Genomic DNA, 13,314 nt, shown 5'->3' on the forward strand with positions numbered 1-13,314 from the left:
CAGGTATATTAGGTTATGTTTTGCAATTGATGAAATATGTGTGAACTCTCTCTAATTGTAAATCTCATTACACTAATAATTTGTTTAAAAGTTTGTTGTATTTAATTTCGTATTAATTATGTTCAGGTCTCTGAGTTCCATATTTTCGGAAATTTTACGTACAGGAGGATGAGGAAGTAGAGTGTAAGATTGGCATTTCGTGCTACAAAATTTGTGTTGTAAATAAAACCCCAAACCTCGAAAACGCAAGTCCAGTTTGTAATTTCCATAAAATGTTAATTTTCGATATCAAAGTGAGGTTGTACAAGTTACCGTGCTGATAAGTTACAGTTGTGTGAAATCGTTTTGCGTATTAAAAGCTATAATATGTGTACATGCAAGCGAAGAGCAAAAGTGTACAAATACGAATGCAACACCCTTAACTAGCCGAACCTACTCGAAACTGAATGCTAAGAACACCAAACCTAATTCACCTAACCTACTAATTCAAGCGTACAGGAAGGGATTTACGAACACACAGAAAATTTAGCTCATTGATAATATTAAGCAAAGCCAAAGCGAGATGCAAAGGACAACATGGTAAGCTCACGTATAGTCAGGAGAATGTTGCCACTATTACTGCATTTTTTTGTTTTCAATTCCATATAATTTATATTCCTTTGCGGTGGACAAGCCAGGTAATGGTAATAAACAGTAATAATGCCTTTGAGGATAGGGTGCGAGATGTAGAAATTTCACGAAGTCCCTAACATGACAACGGCAATCTACTTCTGGCATACATACAGTCATATAGTACACATGTACCGAAATCTTGTCATGCGATTTTGTGTGTAATGAAGAGATTATCACCCTGCAATCTAAACTTGGGCCAAATTACGAATTCAAAGGACATAATTAATTCTTCAGAGAATAGTTTTTTTATTAACTCTGTCCATTTAATTGATAATCATTAATTAGATTTAACTTGATGTTCACTGACATTAGGTTAATAATGTTGATAATTATATTTCTCCCATGTACATGTGACATTTAGAACAGGTTAAGATAATATATCTGAAGCATAAATGAAAATATAGCAAAACGTTACAAGAAATCACAATGAAGGACTGTACAAGGGTATGAATCGTTAAATAGTAGAAATTTCATTTTTGGACTTTGTCTTGGATTTTCCTATTACATTTCCAAATACATTTTACTCGTATATAATCAGGAAAAACTATTCTATATGCCGAGCTCGTGGCACAAGTATATAGTTCGTCAACTACACCACAAAGAGCTTACTGTTTTAAAGAAAATTTTCCACGAAAGGAGAGTATGACATCCATTGTTTACACTGAGTAGAAAGGTACAAAATCATCCACATTATATTTGTGAAATATTAAATTGAACGAAGTAGTAAAACTTCATTAATGGGCATTAGTATATTTATTTCATACAATGCTCAATATCGTGTACATAATGTTATAAAACCAGAATATACACTTTATTCAAGAAGTGTAATTTCCTTTACTGTTGTTAGAAGGCAATTACGTGACATTTTACTATCTTGTCTTCACGATTAGCCCAAAGTGGCAGAAAAGCAGAGTGAAACAAATAAACAAACTAAATCTATGAAACGATCATTTCCTTTTTAACTCTTTCATTCATGCAATTCTTCTTTAGCATGTTAAAATTATAGTATACTATGATTATAAAATGAAGACATGGTAAATGAGAACATGCACAACTATCTTTGTAACACATCGATCAGAAAGTTTGAAAAGTATAGATTTTCACAATACGTTTGCGAGTTTTCAATTATGTTCTAGTGCCTCCTCGATAGCGCAATGGTAGCGTCGTTACCTTGTAATCAAGGAATCTCGGGTTCCATACCCGGTGGAGGGATATAGTAGTTCGGATCCCACTTTAAACTGTAGATCCAATCCCGATTAGGCTTTCTGTGCATAAAGTGGACTTGTTGAAACACCAACTCAATCAATCAGTCATATCACTAATCATTAAAGGAATGCCTCAATACCATCCCGAAGTTTCGATAATTAATAATTCCCCCTCCTGAAAGTAATAAAACACTTTCCCTCTCTGAACCTTGCATAGAAATTATAGCGGCCGTTTGCTTCGGCCAAGCCCCGAATGAACATAACCAAAGGGGCACCGAGCATAATCGATCCATCCATAAGATGTCACGCGCTCGTGCTTGATCGGTAATTTTCATGGATACAACTACAACCCTTTGAAATTAATAGGTATACATCATGATCACTCATTTCTTATTCATGGCTTTTCATGTTTTTCAAATTAACCCTGGCGATGGCTGGTTGATTGGTTGATTTGTTGTTTTAAGTCCACTTTATGCACAGTAAGGCTAATTGGGACTGGACCTACAGTTTACAGTGGGATCCGAACCACTTGTGCCTCCACCGGGTATTGAACCTGGGACCCCTTGATTACAAGGCAACGACGCTACCACTGCACCATCGGGGAGGCATCCCTGGCGATGGCAACTGAAGAAATGCATGGTAGAGTCAACACATGCGGTGTTGTATGTATTTTAATTAATTCATTGTACACCCTAGTCATCCAGCAGAGATCAGTTTTACTGTGCATATATTTTGTTAGTAACAGTTATAATGGAAAAAATCTCTATTACAAGCTAATGTATTAGAAATAGCTGGCCCAGAATAAAATCACTGTTCTGAAATTGACATTTCCTTGTCTGTATTTAAATTCAGTTATATTGTTTGTTTGAGTAGGTGTTTTTAAGTCCACTTTATGCACAGTAAGGCTAATTGAGACTGGACCTACAGTTTAAAGTAGGTGCCTCCACCAGATATCGAACCTTGGACCCCTTGATTACAAGGCAATGACGCTACCACTATGCCAGCAGGGAGATCAGTCTTATTGTTGATATTCATTGAGTCATAAAAAGGCTAGATTGCCAAACATTCTAAATTAGTTTTATGTTCAAATAACAATAATAATAATCGACCGGTAAAACTTCCATGAAATCCACACCATGCCAATGATGGGACTAGGTGTACAGTTTAAGTTCAGAGAAAAGCGTACCATGGATATCAACAAACACATCTATGGAAGACTGTAACAATACATTTGACACTTTTTGCTAATGGTTTATTTGCAGACCTATGTTCACAGACTTTTTTTGCTTCTCCTAGCATGTACTTTTTCATCCTTACACTTCATAATAATCACTTCTGAATTGCTCTGTATTTGTGGATGTTTTTACAGAATATTTATAAAAATATATTGAGAGGGACTTTAGTGTCGCATGTGCTGGTACCAGCCCTTGTTTTTGTATAAGTTTTGTTGGAGAAATCAAAGTAGTGTCAGGTGACTGGAATATTAATTTGGAATGAATGTGTAGAAACCTTGGAGAAAAGTGGACTTTACTGCATCATAGATCTGCAGAAAATAGGAATATGGAATTAAGAATGAATAAATAGGCAAGGACAAGAACTGAAGAAATCATAATTCACCATTGACCGCAGGAGGAAGAATATAAGAGGAATTTGCAGACAATCAACTTTGGAAGAGGCTTGTCATCACTACAGCAAATGTGGAGTGTAACAAATTATATGAACATTAAACTCTGAGCATGTAGTATAAAAGTTATTCCATGCCAAATCAACACAGATATGTGCTATTTCCAACCTGACCATCTCCGATTTTCATGACATTTGGGGAGTTGAAACTATGAATGGAACTTAGTAACTATGAAAATTTTTAGTTTCGTGTGTCTTGTAATTGTTAAATTATTCAAGGTCAAAGTTAGCATAAATTGCCCTTTTTGAGGCTGCTTAGCTATACTAAATCTGCTGGGTGTTTACAAATAATTTAGACTAATGACACATACCATGCCTCAGATGGTCCAGGCTCCCAGGTTAGGCTTCAACCAACCACATGATCTCCTTGAAGAGTGATGCAACGTTGCCACCTCTCCGGTAGCTCTTGTATGGCCACACGGTACCAATCTCTTGGGGTGTCACGTGCGCAGTCTCTGAAAGCTGCTTGGAAAGCATCATGGTCTGGAAATCTGACACTATGTAGGAGTTTCTTCATTTCATTGAAGGTGTAGTCGCTCGGTGCAAGATCTGGTGAGTAAGGAGAATATGCCAACACAGTGAACCCCAGTGATCTCAGCTTATCCTCAGTCTGGTGGTTGGTATGTGGACGAGCATTGTCATGAAGCAACAGGATGTTCTTGGCCCACTTTCCCTTGCAATATTGCTGTATCCGGCAATGCAACTTCTGTAGAGAAGCACAATACACATCGTTGTTGATGGTCATGTTCAGCGGGAGCCAATTTACCATGAGGATGCCATGTTCGTCCCAGAAGACCGTGGCCAATTTGCTTTCCACAGGATCGAGTGGACCAGAACTTCTTGGGTACAGGACTGCTGTTGTGCTTCCATTGCATGAACTGCTGCTTCATTTCCGGCACGTAATGATGAAACCAAGATTCATCACCAGTCACCAACCGCGCGAAGAACCCGTCTGGATCAGTATCGTGCAGTGCCAGCAGCTCATGACACCTATCCACTCTGGTTCGTTTCTGTACTGGTGTTATACATCGTGGAATCTAATGTGCACAGATTTTTGACAATTAAACAATTTGAAATAGTCTTTTGAAATTTCTACATCAATAATTTATCTAATAAGCAATCTGTTATGAAGAGTTTGTTCCAAGATATTATCAGAAAAATATCCACTTCACCCCCAAGTCACATGAACATATACAAGAAATCAAACTTATTCACATTTGCCAATTGAATGCAGCAGCCAGGGCTCAAAGGGCATTGCAATTATGCCAGAATAAGGCTCAAAAAAGGCAAGCTTCAGAAGTTAACCCATCCAACTTAAACACATATGAGCTCTCCAAGTTTAAATCATATTACACAAATAATTTGCTTAAAAGTATCCACACTATCTGGTCAAAAGTATCCAGACACCTGCTCGAAATTGCCAACAGATTACCTTATGACACAAGCTCCAACATTAACTGACATTAAGGCTGATACTTTTGGAGGAAAAAATATTCTAATGTAAAAGATATGGTTGTTTTTAGAGAAAAATTTTAAATTCCCTCAAGGTTTTTTAAAAAAAATATCTTGGAAACTATGTATGCTCGAGTTACAAATAATACATTGTTTAAGTTATAAGCCTGAACTAGAAAAAACAAATTCTCACTTACCAAGAGAAGAATAAGATGAAAGTGTTTTTTTTTCCTTTGCAAAATTTCAACTTCAACCTAGGCAATGCTGAGACATGAAGGTTCATGACAGTACCTTCATATTGCCTGATATGTGTTCCATTTCCGTCTCAAGAATTGTGCACTTGCTGCAGATACTTCAGAGGAAGGAAAAGCTGTGATTATCCCCTCTCCCAATATATCCAGAATCAAATTAAACCTTACTAATTACTAATAGGATGAAGGCTTGTGTAGCACTCAAAACGTGTATCTAGAAACATTCCCTGGAACACAGTATGTTCCAAAGGTTGAGAAAACCAAATGTGACATACATAGGGTGTCTCATAAGTAATAGCGCAAACGGACACAGGTGAAAGTACACGATAATAGAAGCAAAAAAAGTCTCAGTAAACAAACCGTTTTCGAGATAATCATGAATGTGTGATTACAAGCTGCCACTGACTTCATTGTTTGTAAACGTCGTCCTAGTTGGTAAAATGCTAATAATGTGTGCGAATGTGTGGTTACAAGCCATCGTTGATTGCATTTTGTGAATACAGATTGCTTTACACCTTGTGCGGTTCGGTTTGCTCTTTGTTTACAAAACAGAACATTTCCGAGAGGTGCCGTTGTAATCAAACAGGATGGATACAATCAGTACAGAGAACTGTACATGCTTGTGACCAATTCCGAAATGATCCGGGGTGTCCGAAATAATTCGAAACTCAATGCAGAATCGCGTACAGTATTGCATCCAGATGGAAGGACGACACTTTGAACACCTCCTTTAACAGGTACGTGTGTACAGTAATTGTAACGTAGAACCAGTGGCAGCGATTGGGTCCCAAAACCAGGGGGGCAAGGTGCCAAAACTAGGGGGGCAAAAACTGCCTCTCCCCTAATCGCCGCCACTGTGTAGAACCTACGTACTAGTAAAGTAGTGCTGTATTCCTTGTTCAAGTAAGTAGAATGTTCAATAAAAGCAATGAGATCTCCTGATTTTTCATACTGTATTATTGGTATTTTACCAACTAGGAAAATGTTTAGAAACACTTAAGTCAGTGATGGCTTGTACCCACACATTTGCACACATTATTAGCATTTTACTAACTAGGATGACATTTACAAACAATGAAGTCAGGGGTGGCTTGTAATCACACATTCGCAATTATCTCGAAAACGGCTCATTTGCAGACCCATGTTTACTGAGACTTTTTTGCTTCTATTATCATGTACTTTCACCTGTGTCAGTTTGCACTTTTACATTTGAGACACCCTGTATGTCATGTCCAATCTTCAAGGGTTAAAAATAAATTTTGAGATTAGGATACAAAAAAAATCTGTGTGCCTAAGTATTAATATGTGACACTAAGGAAAATAAATCAACATCATAATTTGTTTCTTAGAAGATACATTTTCTATTAAATACGTATGTAGTACTTCAGATTTCATTATTAACTGCAAAAAAAAATATGTATTCAGAAAATAATACAAAAAAAACACATTTCCAAAAAACTTAAGTGTAAGTTCAGAGTTAAGAATATTTATCCTTTTCTTAGTTCATCAATGGAAGAGAGAATTCAGCTCCAGATTCTCACTAGCAACTAGCTGTAAAACATTGCAAAAAGCTTGAAATTTTACTTGAGGTGATTGTTGAAATCTAGATATGAGTTTCTATTAAGCTAATAGAAGCCTGCAATACAATGCCATTTTGCAACTGTACACTAAACTCAAAGTGGAATATTCGGTGCAGAGGTAGCATGGACGAATTACAAGGCCAATGATATTGGATTAACTGTTGATTCATACTCATGGAAAATGCCATGGATTCGTTGGAATGAGATGGAAGGCTGAAGGTCTTTAGACAGCCATTTCAATTGTGATAGGTAACATAGTTATCTCATTCCTTGTTAGATTAAATACTTTTTGTTAGATTTTGACAAATGTTTTATGTATCATATCATGCCGAAGGCATGACTCGAATCCGGGACCCCGGGCACCATAGTCCGATAGTCTAATCATTTCATAAAAAGGGCCTGAGTATGAAAGAAGCTGGAAAGAGCTTCTTTCAAGCAAACGCCACCTGCGATCTTCAGCGGATGTAAAAATCCGCTGATACGAATTCTTCCGGAATCGCAGGAAAGATACTGCAAACACAGCTTTACGCTGAAAACACCATTATTGAGAGACACATTCTCGCAACGGCCGAAGTTGGAATTTCGTTTAAATAGCTTGAGAGAATATTTCTCCACCCAATCGGTATCTGAAATCTATCGTGTGCACAGTCGGTGCCTCGGAATTATACAAGTTGTTGAAATAAGAAAGTTATGGTGTGAATAGTTGTTACCGAATGCTATTGAAAAGGAGTTACAGCGAGGAGTAGTACGCTATCGGAAAGGAGTTTTATTTCAGTAGTGTTTCATCAGTGTTCATCTACGAATCAGCGAGTCGACCGTCACTACAAGATCTACAGGTAACGAACGTTCCTCTATCCTTGTCTTTCATTTTCTCACACCCCTGCCAGACCAGTCAATTATAGTGTTTAAAGTTAATCGTGAGTGTAGTTCTTATTTCACGGGGCTAGCCCCCTTGCTTGGTTAAGTGTAGATGTAGCTTTTCAGAGCTATACGCCCTCTTACGATACACCTCTCGCAGCCAAATAACCTCGAATTATCAGGCTTCACATAGCCTATCTACGATCCCTTAATTCTAACATTTGGTGTTTGTACGATAATAAGCGCATTTTAACTGAATTGTTAGCTTATCGTTGAGACTACTACACTGTGCGCTACATTAGTGTTATTTAACATCTTACTTCTTCGTGACCTTCATTTTTATGGTGTGGGTGACGTACAGTCTGCACTACGTGCAGCTGCGGTGATTGGCGAAAAACAATACCTTTCACAACATTTTCGCATAAGGGAGATATTTATTTATTAGCAATTTATGTATGAAGTTAAAATTATTGAAAAAAAAATGCCTGTCTGATCGTGGCTGCTCATTGACCACTGATATATAGCAAAAGTTATAGGTGATAGCCGGTAAGTAGCCAAAAGGGGGGGGGGGGGTTGCAACCTTCCCTTATCCCCGGTGTTCGCTAATCTTCATGGGGCGGATGATACAGTTAAGGACGCTGTATCCTGATCTCGTCAATAATCACCTGACCGTGCTTATTCGTGAATTGGACCCGATACGAATTAGGGTGAATGCGTTCGATTACAGTACCAGGCCCGGTGAAACGTACAGAAAATTTTCTAGAAGTTCCGATGCGCTGGGTGGCATCGAAAATAAGGACATCATCGCCCTTATTAAACAAGATTTGAGAATGTCGTCGGTCATAAGCTGGCTTAACGGCGTGGTAGCGAGCTTGGAGATGTTCTGCGGCCGCTGCACGTGCCTCATCCAGGATTTTAAATCTCATTTCATTCTCTACGCTTGCACACACGCTTCTATGGAGCATCGCGGACCAGGAAGTACGGGGTTCGAAACCATGCAAAAGATAGAACGCCGAATAACGCGAATTCTGCTGGCGGGCCGTATTATAAGAAAAGAGGGCGGGGCCAAGATACATTTCTCAATTAGTGTGGGACGAATTTACATAGTTCTTGAGAATCTGTTGCAAACTGCAATGTCCTTTCTCCTGAATACCCAAGGAATTATGACACGCCGTGGGCGTGAACTTGAGGTTTACTCCTAGCTTTTCATTCAACTCCTGAAAAAGCTTAGAGGTAAATGCGCTTCCTCTATCCACATGGACGGTCTCCGGGACCTCACCAACGGAGTATAATCTCTTCACGTAGAAAGTCGGCCGCCGTTTGAGCCGACACGTCGGGAGTCAAACGTGCGACCATATACCGGGTTGAAAAGTCAGTCGCTGCGAGTATATATTTATGTCTGAGCGGTCCTGAAGCGGGATAAGGGCCACTGAAGTCAATCGCGATGGATTGGAATGGCTTCTGCGGCAGATAAGTTAATAACTCGCCGGCCGGATAACCGGGCGGCTTCTTATTCGCTTGGCACACTGCACATTCCCTGATTTTCCGCTGTATGAAGTTCTTCATAAAGGGAAAATAAATTTCTTTGAGGGCTCGATTGTAAGTTTTGGAAAAGCCCATGTGGCCGCCTCCAGTCGGCAATGAATGGAGGGATTCAATCACCGTGTCACGGAGGGCGGTCGGTATGCACAGAAGCTTCTGTGCACCCGAGGCCATTCAATGGAGCCGATAGAGCAACCCATTTTCCATGGAATGATAACACGCCTGCCGTTGGAGGGGGGCGGGAGCTTGGCTGCCCTCCCCCTGTGGATCTTCCAAAATGCGAATGATACTGCCAAGGGTTTTATCCGCGTGCTGATGAGAGGCAATATCAATGGTTTTATCCTGCATGAATAAAACCTTGGTCTCTTCCAGTATCCCGGGACAAGGGGTCCGCTGGATTTTGAGTACCGCGGCAATGGGAAACCGTAAAAAAATATTCATCTATTGATAAGGACCAATGAAAGAGTTTAGGGGAGAGAGATTTCGCGGTTTGGAGATACGTTATACTTTTGTTATCGGTAAACAAAAAGAAATGGCATCCTAGAAGATAGAACCTGAAGCTCTTTAACGTATAAAGAATGGCCAGCAGTTCAAGTTCAATGATCCCGAGCCTTGTCTCGTGATCTTTCAATTTTCGTGAGCAATACGCACAAGGGAGCCACGCCCCTTCAGAGTTTTGTTGCATCAATATCCCGGAAATCGCAGTAGTCGATGCATCAGTATAAACCCGAACTTCTTTGTCAGGTTTACACGGCAAGAGAACAGGGGCCGTAATAAGGGCCTTTTTTAATGCTTCAAAGGCATCTTGTTGTTCCTTTTCCCATTGAAAACGCTTATTCTTTCCTACCAAAGCCTGAAGCGGTGTGGCAATGTCCGAGTAGTTTTTAATATACCGCCGGACGTAGGAAGTAAGACCCAAAAAGCGGCACACCTGACGCACGGTTTTGGGCTGGATGTAGTGCGTAATAGAGTCGATAATCTTATCCGAGATAGAAAAACTGAAACGGGCAAATCGGTTCCCGAGGGCGATGATCTGGCTATAACCGAAGGAACATTTAGAAGGGGTAAGTTTCAAACCGGCCGTCTCTAAACGCTTGAACACTTGTTCGAGGGTGGTCAATAAGACCGAGAACTCGTCGGCAAAACAGTAGAGATCATCCATGTAGGAGGCGAACATGGAAGGATCCATTTGTGCACAAGCCAGGTGAATCGACCTTGTTAACCCGGCAGGACTGGTGCTGGCGCCCATTGCTGCAAAATTAAGTTCAAAATGGCCTTTTCCTGGCACTGTGAATGCCGTATATGGCTTGCTGTCTTCCGACAGGGGTAACTGAAAATACAATTGGTGCAAATCAAGATTACAATAGAAACGTTTGCCGCCCATTTGATATAGTCTCATTGAGATCGTTCATATCAATCACATCAAAGATGGTGTTCGAGTTCAGTGCACGAAGATCCTGCACCATGCGGTATTTCCCGTTATTTTTGCACACGAGAAACACAGACAAGTTGTAAGGCGACGTAGATTCCCGGATGACCCCTTGCCGTAACAGGGAGTTGATTTGCTCATTCATTTCTTTTCACAAATGAATGGGCACCGGGTACGGCCTTCATCGGAAAACAACATCGTCTTTCAGGCGAATGCGGTGTACGTAATTTGTAGCTTGACCAACGTCAGTTTCAGACCAAGAAAAAACGTGGCAATATTTATTCAAGAGCTGCAACAATTGTTGTTGTTGTACGGGCGTAAGGTCCAGATTTATGTCGAACTGCTTGTCAACCGGAGATGTGTAACTTGCATCTTCAGTTTCAGTCGTGACATGCACCTGAGCCGGGGTGGGAAATATTCCGGCGGTGTCACGTGCACTGTCCCCGGTCGGGTTGGCCGGGGCGACCGGGATTTCCCATGCGTCAGCCGAACCAAGATGCTGACCTTTGGGAATGGTAATCTTGTGTGTCAATGGATTGCTAATCCAGAGAAGGTTGGTCTGTGCATTTAAAATAGCCCGGGGTATTAATAAACCAGATTTCTGTTGAAACGGCACGTCAGGTTCCAATAACGTGTCAGAATCGACAATACCATTCACCAAACGCACGGGAATACAAAGGTGAGAGCAAGGTTTCACTATCATCTTCCTCGCTGCGACAAATTCGGGAGTGAGATTAGCCTTTATCATGTGCGCAAGCTTGATAAACATGTCGAACGCCCTGTGGGTAGTGGCCCTAAGAGTAGATTTGACTGGAGATCCAAAACGATGTAGGGTGAGACGATTTGTGTGGAAGTCCAAAGTAGCCCGCTGATTACTTAAAAAGTCGTTCCCCAGAATTGCACCCTGTTCAAACGTCAAAAGAATGCGAAACGGGTGGCGGAATGTAAAGCCATCTACGGAAAACGTTAAAAGCGCGATCTCCTTTACCGCAAGGGGTGTGCTTGACACACCCTGTATGAGAGTGGGAATCTGAAAACGTGGTGCACTTGCTGGAACGTCCTTGGCACCAATTACCGAAATCATAGAACCCGTATCAAGAATGAAATTATACGGTTTACCTGCCTGCAATACCTAATAGATACCAACTCTGCGTTTGGGAACATCTGAACGGATAGACAGTTAACAACTGGGGGCGTTGGCACGTCTCTTCCCCCGGTCGCTAGTGACTGTTTTAAATTATTTTCCCTGGCCTGGCAAGCATCAGCTGTGCGATGGGGGTAAGAACCTCGAGAACATGGAATTCCGTCTCGGCGTTCCCCTTGCTCCACTCGCGGCGATGACAATTGAAAACATGTGGGCTGGAAATGTGAATTTCCGTCCGGCGACTGCTGTCTCCGGTCATATCGGGAAGACCTGTTACAATCGTTGAACTGCGGGCGAAACTGGCCTTGGCTTTAAAAATAACCTTTAGAGGACTGGGCGCGGGAGTTATGGGGGGGGCACGATAAAAATCATCACGCCTCCTTACATCAGGCGGCTGCTGATGGGGAGAAACACTGGAAAGTGCATCGATCCTCCGAGACAAGTTCTTTAACTGTTTTGCGAGACCGGTCTCATTAGACGGAGGTCTCAGGTTCGAGTTCCCTTCATATTTATGATTGAGCGAGACAAGCTCAGCTTGAAGGTCTGCGACTTTCTGTTCAAGGTCTGGGGTTTCACCGGTCCGTGGGAGATCCTGAGCCGGCACCGCGGTGTCTTGAAACGCGAGATTCCTGGGACTCTGCGCGGTAAGATCGCCCATGCGGCGCAGCAGGGAATCTTTATTAGCGTCGGACAAAAGCTCCTGAGCCTTACGTTTTCTTATAAGGAACTAATGCTTTTCGACTTCTTTTAAATCCCATAAAAGGTCAGGTACGGAAGTGTATTCTCGACTGTACGTCTCGCGCATAAATTCCGATTGGAGGCCCCTGGTCAAGTGTTTGATAACTTTGGCCGTGGGCATGTTGGGATCGAGATGGTGGAACATTTGTTGCTTGTCGCGAATATACTCCATGACAGATTCGACGTCCGTGTGGAGGCGACATTTGATTTTCTCTTTCAGCTGCAATTTATCGGCCGAGTCTGTAAACTCGTCGAGCAACTGGGTCTTAAAATAATCGTAGGTCACTGCTCCATCTACCTGGACAGCTTTCCAGCCTTCGAACCAACGAAGCGCTGAACCTGCCAGAAAAGCAGAAACCATTCGCAACTGTTTTTTTGGAATCCCATTCATTAAGTGTCGCGAAGCGATCTACGTTGTCAAGAAAGCGCGTGACATCCTTCCCGGCCGTTCCATTGAACTGGAGGCCTTCGAGCATAAGAGGGGTTACAAAACCGGGAAAAGCCATTACGGACGGGCTGGGGGCGGGAACGAATGTATTAGGACTTACAGCGGGGAGCGTTCGGGTGCAATTACGAGTCGAACTCGGGCTTCGAACAGGTGGCAACACTGCGGTAAGGAACCGTGTCGTCAAAATCAACGCGTGTTGAAAGCCAATAAAAACACAAGGGGGGGAGTTCAAAAAGATGCAAAAATATAAATAAAAATGGAAAGTTAAGGGGTAGCAGAAAAAATAGACGGTTAAGTTAGTTTATAATCGGA

At 41.4% G+C, this 13,314-nt stretch overlaps 1 protein-coding gene across 1 annotated transcript; it reads right to left on the minus strand.

Moving 5' to 3' along the window:
- Window positions 1–3,906: 3,906 nt before the first annotated feature.
- On the minus strand, window positions 3,907–4,305 carry LOC145999144 (histone-lysine N-methyltransferase SETMAR-like). The gene has a single exon (XM_083136076.1). It carries the CDS (start codon window positions 4,303–4,305, stop codon window positions 3,907–3,909), a length of 399 nt encoding a protein of 132 aa, XP_082992202.1.
- Between the last annotated feature and the right edge of the window lie 9,009 nt (window positions 4,306–13,314).

The sequence above is a fragment of the Lepisma saccharinum genome, chromosome 15, assembly GCF_977018435.1.
Source record: "Lepisma saccharinum chromosome 15, izLepSacc3.1, whole genome shotgun sequence".
NCBI classification, from domain to species: Eukaryota; Metazoa; Arthropoda; class Insecta; order Zygentoma; family Lepismatidae; genus Lepisma; species Lepisma saccharinum.

What these genes read in the sequence shown, in the direction of transcription:
- LOC145999144 (XM_083136076.1), bottom strand. Translation starts at nt 4,305, where the DNA reads ATGACCATCAACAACGATGTGTATTGTGCTTCTCTACAGAAGTTGCAT.